The sequence below is a fragment of the Apium graveolens genome, chromosome 7 (genome assembly GCF_009905375.1).
Source record: "Apium graveolens cultivar Ventura chromosome 7, ASM990537v1, whole genome shotgun sequence".
Taxonomy (NCBI): domain Eukaryota; kingdom Viridiplantae; phylum Streptophyta; class Magnoliopsida; order Apiales; family Apiaceae; genus Apium; species Apium graveolens.
The window spans coordinates 51002794-51012075 of record NC_133653.1 but is presented as its reverse complement, the minus strand read 5'-3'; the positions used below and the strand labels follow the sequence as shown (position 1 = coordinate 51012075).

General features: G+C 32.5%; 1 protein-coding gene across 1 annotated transcript; it reads left to right on the top strand.

Annotated features, from left to right (window-relative positions):
* Positions 1–8748: 8748 nt before the first annotated feature.
* On the top strand, positions 8749–9282 carry LOC141673616 (secreted RxLR effector protein 161-like). Its single transcript, XM_074480371.1, has one exon. It carries the CDS (start codon positions 8749–8751, stop codon positions 9280–9282), a length of 534 nt encoding a protein of 177 aa, XP_074336472.1.

Here is a 9282-nt window from a genome sequence, read left to right as displayed (position 1 = left end):
TTCCTACAAGTTCATTTAAAATAATTAACGATGCATTTAAAATCAAATAAAAATACATATAAAATCACATATAAAAATGCATTTAAAATCACATAAATATATATAAAATCACATAAATACATATAAAATCACATATTAAGGATGCATTTAAAATCACATAAAAATGCATATAAAATCACATATAAAAATGCATTTAAAATCACATAAATACTTATAAAATCACATATTAACCCTCATTTAAAATCACATAAAAATACATATAAAATCATATAAAAATGCATTTAAAATCACATTAAAATACATATTAAATCACATATTAAATATGCATATAAAATCACATTAAAATGCATTTAAAACCACATTAAAATACATATAAAATCACATATTTATGCATTTAAAATCACATAAAAATGCATATAAAATCACATAAAAATGCATTTAAAATCACATTAATTACATATAAAATCACATATTAAAGATGCATTTAAAATCACATAAAAATGCATATAAAATCACATGAAAATGCATATAAATTCACTTATTAAATATGCATTTAAAATCAAATAAAAATACATATAAAAAAACATAAAAATGCATTTAAAATCACATGAAAATACATATAAATTAACTTATTAAAGATGCATTTAAAATCACATACAATGGTCATAAAAGTACATAAAATTACCGCAATACGCATGACGGTCGGTGTAGTATAGACGGGATTTTCCGGATCGGATCCAACTTTCCTATGACATTTATCCCACACCTCGAGTCTCGTCGGCTTTTTCTTGTTCTTGTTCGTCATTACCTTTCAAAATATTAAACAACTTATATTAGCACGTCCTAATAATTAGTTGATTATATTAAATATGGTGAACGTGTATGTATGTGTGTGTGATGGAATATAATAATATTACCTCCCGAACTTTATTGAATGACCTTGCACCGGCACTATGCAATCTTTCAACTAGTTGTCGGTTGGTGGATCCAACCGATGACCGGTGCAAGTGTCCTTCATTCTTCTCCCAATACTCCAAAAGGTCCTTCCAAAAAGGAACGGACTAATAAGGCGGCTTTAAAGACAACTTGCTCACGCCCTCCTCCCTTGCTTTTCGCTCCACCCTCTTCTTAAGCTCGTTCAAAGTCCTTTTTATCGTCACTTTAATGTGATCTTCCATAATTTTTTGGGCCTTTGAACGGCTTTGCCCCTTAAGATGCCTATAATATTTCTAAAATTGCAAAAAAAAAAGAAAACGAGGATAAATGCATCATAAAATCAAGAAATAAATGACAATTACAAAAAAAAATTAAGTTACTTGAAACTCCTAGACTCTTGCATTAAACCAACCCGGGTGATGTTCTTCGATATCGGTATAAGTGTAATGCCCAAGAGGCCACTTCTCCCGAATCATAGCCAAAAGCGTTTTCTTAGCCATATCATCTTCACTACTATATTTAAACAAAAGAAAATAATAAACATTAACAATTCACATAACACTATTGAACAGAACCAAAAATATAAACATATAGGAATAATGCAATTTAAAATTTTTTAACTTACTGTCCATCAGAGATATCAATGCGATATGGCTTCAATGGCGATTTCTCTCTATATATGCCACTCGAATGTGATCGAGGTCTCTTTCCTCGCCATTCTTGCTCCTCCGTATTTGTCATGTGCCGAGTCGGATCATTTGGGTCCGAATCCGAATCCGTCGGCTCATCCTGCCAATGCAAATTCCCTCATTTTCCCTTTGCACCCTTGCCCTTGCCCTTCTTACTCGCGACTTTGGCCTTTCCCTTGGCCTTTGCCTTCCCCTTATCTTTTTCCGGCTCCTTGTCTTTCCCCTTCCCTTTTCTCGCCATCGCCAACACCACAAGACTTATCATAACCAATGTCAACATCCAAGCAAAAAGATCCTAAAATAAACAATAAAAATATATTAGCCAATATGAAAACAAAAAAATAGATGAAACGACTTGCATTAGTAAATCACATTACATAAAAAAGCATTTAAAATCACATAAAATGCATATAAACGTATCCATTTCACAAATTAACGATAAAAATAAACACAACTAATTGGAGCATTATTTAATTATGCAAATTAAACCATTAAATCAACTTAATCTATATATACAACAAATTAAAGTTCCAAACTCACATATAAAGTGCAATATTTATCCATTTTCGAGTACAGATCATGTTTACAAGAGCAAATTAACCCTAAAAATATATTTATACTTCTACCTAAACATAAACAAACCGACAAAAACCCTAAAATTTATACTTATATATATATTCACAAATTGACAAAACCGACGAATCTTTTACATGCAAAATTTTACATGAAAACTGAAAAATCATATGAACTTCAATTTAAGTGAGAATTATCCATTTCGAGTGCTTTTATTTTTAACGAGAGTAAACCCCTAAAAATTAACCCTAAAAATACATTTATACTTGTAAAAAGAGTAAACAAACCGACGAAAAACCCAAAAATTATGACTTTAACCTATATTAAATAAATTGACATAAACGACGAATGTTTAACATGCAAAACTTTACATAAAAACTGAAAAATCAATGAAGTTTATTTGAAGTGAAACACATGAATTTATGTGAGAATAATACTTTAACAAACACAAAAAACATATAATTAACTTCGAATGATATATAAAAACACAAAAAATACATACACATACACACATATATGCAATCGAGTAAAAAATATCTTAATCGTAAGAAAATCTTACATCGAGAGTGAAACCGGAGGCAATGGGAGATGATTTGGGGCTCCTTCGTGAATACGCCATTGAATCGAAGTATTTTAGTGAAGTTTTGAGTGTAAGAGAGAGATAGAGAGAAAATTGAGAGATAGAGAAAGAAATAGAGAAAAGAAAAGTGAACCGTTTTTTTATTTATAACAGATTTAAAACCGACCGCCTGGCACTTAAAACCGACCACTAGGTCCGTCGGTTTTAACCTTGAACCCTGTGCAGCATGCAAAACGGTGTCGTTTTGCACTAGGCGGGGTTTTTAATTTTTCAGAAAAAAACCCGTATTTTTTTAGGTGGTCGGTTATGACCCAAAGTGGTCGGTTTTATAGTATTTAATTTTTTAATTTTTTTTTAAATTTAGGGGTTAGGGTTTAGGGGTTAAAAACCCCTAAATTTAAAAAAATCTTATAAAAACATGATTTATATTATTTAAATAGCTTAATTTTTGGTACATTTGCTCATTTTTACCGCGTCGGTTCATCCGTACGGTTCGATCATGTGTATTTCATAATGTTTATTTTTTTTAAATTATTTCACCTTTTTAATCAAAATTACTAATTTTCTTATAAAAACGTATTTGTGATCGTTCAAATGTGCTAATTTTTTGTGCATTAATATATTTTTACATGAAGTTAACATACGTACCGTTCGATCGTTAAAAATAAATTTTAAAATTATACTTATAGTATCAAATGGTATGTTCAACTTATTCTGTCTACAGAATATCGACATACTTACTGAAATAATTATATTCCATATGATTTTGATTATACTATTTTTCAAATAGCCTAATTTTTGGTATATTTGTTCGTTTTCACCGCGTTAGTCCATCCATACGGTTCGATCATGTGTATTTTTCATTTTTTTTAATTTTTAATTAAATTTGCTAATTTACTTATAAAAACGTAATGGTACTCGTTAAAATGTGCTATTTTTTTGTGCATAAGCATATTTTGACATGAATTTAACATCCGTACGGTTCGATCGTTAAATATACCTTTTAAAATTATACTTTTCAGATCAAATTCATTTGTTTTTAATTTTTAATTAAATTTGTTAATTTACTTATAAAAACGTAATGGTACTCATTCAAATGTGCTAATTTTTTGTGCATAAGCATATTTTGACATGAAATTAATATCCGTACGGTTCGATCGTTGAAAATAAGTATTAAAAATGTACTTTGACCAAGAGTGCTAAAACCGACAAAGGTCGAATATCCAAAGTGGTCGGTTTTACACCAGAAGCCAGTTTAATTCTTATAACCGACCACTGTAAATCCGACCGACCCTTTAAGGAGATGATCGGTGTTATGAAGAAGGTGGTCGGTTTTAGGCAATGAGGCATTCGGTTTTCTGGGAAATATTATGGTCAAATATTATGATTTTTTGGCCCTAACCGGACGTAAACACATAAAAACTTAGCATTAAATCCAAAAATTCGCAAACCCATTAAAAAATTACTATAACTTATAAATAAAGTATCCTAATCATTACAAAATTTACTAAAAATCATCTTTAAAATACAAATGATGTTATTCACAATCGTCAAAACCATCATCATCTTCGTCATCATCATCATCCTCATTGTCACGTTCACTTATTTCTTCTTCTCCTTCATTTTCATCTTCGTCATCTTTCAAATCATCTTCTTCGTCTTCTTCTTCTTCTTCTTCACGCCGAATAACGGTATTTGTCCATATTGTGCAAAATCGACAAAGAGCGAGAACGAGGTCGATGCATTAGATCTATCTTCCTGAAAAGCATCCTCTATATCATTTTGCGTAGCGATAGATTCATCAATTGGGTGACTTTTAGATTTGACCACCGTATATATTTTCGCTTTTGGATCCAATACACTAGGAGCATAATATACTTGTGAGGCTTGACTAGCTAAAATAAAAATCTCATTTGACTTCAATCTTGAAGTCATATCAATTGTAATGACACGATTCTTATCAATCCTCACACCATTACCAACACTATCAAACCATATACATTTGAACAAATATACATGATTGCATCCTTGATAAATAAGTCTAATAATTTCTTGTAGTTGACCATAATAATGAAGATTATTTTCGTGCAAATTTCCTTTAACAATAATACCAGAACCGGATGCAGATTTTGTTGAAAGTTTATATCCATTAACTTGACAAGTCTCAAAAGTCATAACTTTTAATACTGGCCCTTCAAGTAAGTCCCTAAAACGAGGTCCTTCCACCTCATCTTTATCAACCTAAAAATAATTCAACTCGATCAGACATTGTAAATATAAGAATTTAAAAAAAAATTATGCAAATTAAAAATAGATAAATACCTTTTGTTTAAACCAAGTTTTAAATCGACTTTTGACAATACGATCTAAATCTTGAGGTGTTATTTCCGGGCGTTGTCGCATAACACGATCTTGGTACTTCCTAAAATATAAACTAAGATCATGCATGTGTCATTAACAAAAATTATTACGCATATTTTTCAAAGTAAGATTTTGTTACCTTAGATAAGGTTGAACTTCAGGAGAGTTTAAAAGAACATATTCTTCCGCTAACTCTCGTTCATCATCACTCATGTATCGAGTTCCTTCCTTTCTAAGAGATTGAATTGGATATTTGAACACTTCTAAATTCTTGGAATTTTGCACATCAAACAAAACCTCGTTACGACGTACCTTATTATGGATCGTGTCAGAGGTAAAATAAAAAGAACAAATATTAAGAATCTCCTCCTCCATATATCGTTCGACAATTGACCCCTCAACCCTTGCTTTATTACTGACTTTTTGTTTTAATTTTCCCAACAAACGTTCAATCGGATACATCCAATGCCAATAAGCAGGTCCAGTAAGTCTAATTTCTTCGGCTAAACGTACAACCAAGTGTTCCATCGAATCAAACCAACTTTGAGGAAAAATCATTTCCAACAAACACAACGCTTTGTAACCGATTTTTCCATTATTTCCAAGTCGGTTTTTGTAACCACGGGTGAACATAAATCTTGGAAAAAGTTAGAAATTATCATGATTGCATCGGCAATAGGCGCCGGTAGAAGTTCATGAATTGCGAGAGGCAATAATTTTTGAAGAAAAATGTGAGAATCGTGCGATTTGAATCCATAAAATGTACACTCCTCAACATTACAACAACGTGATATATTTGAGGAATAACCATCTGGAAGTTTTAGTGAATTAATACATTCACACAAAAGTTTACGTTGTTTTCTAGTAAGGGAATAAGGTGCTTTAGGTGACTTTCCTTTCTCATCGATCCACAAATATGGTAACACCCCAAAATGCTTGCAATCCGCTCTTGATTTTTTATGATCTTTTGACTTTGCCAAATTGACAATAGTAAAAAAAGGTTTATAAAAACATTTTTTTCCGTATGCACGATGTCAATTGAATATCATAAACTATGTGATGACCAATAAGGGAGTTCATAAAATATTGGGACATGAGTCCAATGATGCTCTTCCCCGTATTCGATACTCCTTGCCTTTGAAATAGTCTTTCCGGGTGGTGGAAAAACTAAACCATCAAGTAATTCCTTAACACCCTCACCGGACAAACGACCACGAAACAATCTTCTTTCTTCGTTATCAAACAAATTACTTTTTTCACGGAGTGGATCATTTGATTTAAGGAATATTCGGTTCGTGCCATAGATTCTACATTTTCCATAATATTTTAATTGAAACCCTTGCATGCTTCCCAGACATACTTGACATCCCATCTTTCCTTTGCCCGACCACCCACTTATCATACTCATAGCGGGATAGTCACTAATTGTTCACATAATAGCCGCTCTCATTCTAAAATTTTGTTTCATAGATTGGTCGTATGTCTTCACCCCGGTATTCCACAATATGTTCAATTCATCGATGAGAGGCCTTAGACAAACGTTAATATCTTTTCCAATACTATTTGGACCCGGAACTATATCGGTCATAAACATATAAGGCTTTTTTATACACATCGATGGTGGAAGATTGTAGACAACTATCACCACGGACCACACACTATATGTCTTTTTCCTGGTAGGGCCAAAAAGGTTGAAACCATCGGTCGCAAGACCGAGCCTTATGTTACGAATCTCTTGAGCAAATGAAGGATACCAACGGTCAAAATTTTTCCACTCTTCTCCATCCGCGGGATGACTTATATCTCCATCTTTCACATCTCTATTTGTGTACCATCTCATATGATCGGATGTATGACCCGACATATATAAGCGTTGTAATCGAGGGATCAAAGGAAAGTGTCTTAAGATTTTTTTTGCTATTTTTTTACCATCTTTCCTAGAAACATCCCGATAACGATCTTCAACACATATATCGTACACAACTTTATCCTTGTCATCTCCATAAAATAACATACAATCATTCTCACATAAATCATAATTTTCATATTCAACCCTCAAATCCTTCATAATTTTTTTCATTGCATAATAACTTCCGGGTAATGTATGTTTTTTTGGTAACACATCCGTAAGAAGTTTAAGCAAACTATCAAAAACTTTATTACTACAATGTAAGTTATTTTTGAATTCCAATAATTTGGTGGTAAAGCTTAATCTCGTGTACTTTGTATTACCGGGATAAATAGGTGCTCCATTTTCAACAATAACCTCGTATAATTTTTTAGCACTATCATTTGGAGCTTCTTCTACATTCATAGTTCTCGTATCCGTAGTTTCATAAAATTGATAATTTTCACCGGCTAAATCATGTAACATCGCATTCAAATCTACCGGTTCTTCTACTCTCGAAGGTTCCCGAACACAATAACGGTGATGTGATATTCGACTATGTTTTCTTCCTATTTTTTCACCGTGCGACTTCCACACAGTATAACCCTCTAGCATCCCTTTAGCGAGCAAATAAAATCTAACATCATCAATCTTTAACCAATTCAAATTTTTACAACGTTTACACGGACACTTCATTGTACCTTCTTCCATTCCATTTTCGCTAGCAAATTTTAAAAAAAATTCTACACCAATTCTATATTCCGGGGTCAATGAAATTTTATCGCTTTGCAATTGATTACTAATCCAACTTCGATCAATAGTTTCCATCTACAATAATATTTTTTAAAATTAAAAAAAAACATATTTAACAAATAATTTATCATTAATCTCATATGTATACATGTATTTCATAAAACACACAAACACACACACACTATAATTATAATAAATGAAACTAACTTACAAATTATCTACTACCAAACTTCAATTCTCACAACAAACATTATATAAAAAAATAAAAATATTAAATACATACAACAATATTTAATACATACACCACCAACATAAACACACACACACACACATTATTACAAAATATGGAAATAACTTATAATTTTCTAAAACTCCTCCACTTCAATCCTCTATTTTTTTAATTTTTTGGCCAAAATTAAGAAATGAGGGATATAACAAAAAAATTAAAAAAAATAGGTTAAAACTGACCGTCAGCGGTCGGTTTTAGTCAAAAGAATAAAACGACACCGTTTTCTCTAAAACGGGTACTTTTTTTGTACTTTAAATTAATTTTTTATTATTCTACAAAACCGACCACCATATATGGTCGGTTTTAACCTGCAGAATTTGTGAATATAATCGACCACATGCTGGTGGTCAGTTTTAAAAGTGACACATCTGCAAAACGGTGTCGTTTTTTTCAATAAAACCGACCACCAGTGGATGGTCGATTTTATGTGTGCCACGTCATCGATACAGTGTCATTTAGTTGGCATATAACCGAACACTAACGTCGGTCGGTTTTAAGGTGACCAAATCGACATCGATCGGTTATGTCTGGTCGGTTTTACCCTGTTTTCTTGTAGTGAAAGAAGATCGAGAAAGCAGGGATGAAGGGCTGTAATCCATGTAAGTATCCCATGGACCTGAAGGAGCAACTTGTTAAGGACGAAGGTGGTAAAGCAGTGAATGACACATAGTAAAAAAGTATGATTGGAGGACTGAGGTATTTAGTACACACTAGGCCAGACATTGCTTTTTTAGTTGGCATAGCAAGCAGATTCATGGAGCGTCCAACTGAGTTACACCGAAATGCTGTCAAAAGGATTATTAGATATGTTCTAGGCACATTGCATTTCGGTTTGGTATACACTAAGGATAGTGGAAACAATATGTTAACAGGTTTTGCTGACAGTGATTTGGCAAGTAGCTTGGACGACAGGAAGGGCACTGGAGGTATGTGTTTCTACTTGAATGACAGTCTCATTACTTGGGTATCGCAAAAACAACACTGTGCTGCTCTTTCATCTTGCGAGGCAGAATTCATGGCTGCAACAGCAACAACTTGTCAAGCTATATGGATCCGGAATGTGTTGAACCAGATAACAGATGAGAAGATAGGTCTGGTTGTTTTGTGTGTTGATAATAAGTCAGCGATAGATTTGGCAAAGAATCGAGTCTTTCATGGCAGGAGCAAGCACATTCATGTTCGTTATTATTTCATTACGGAACACGTGGAGTAA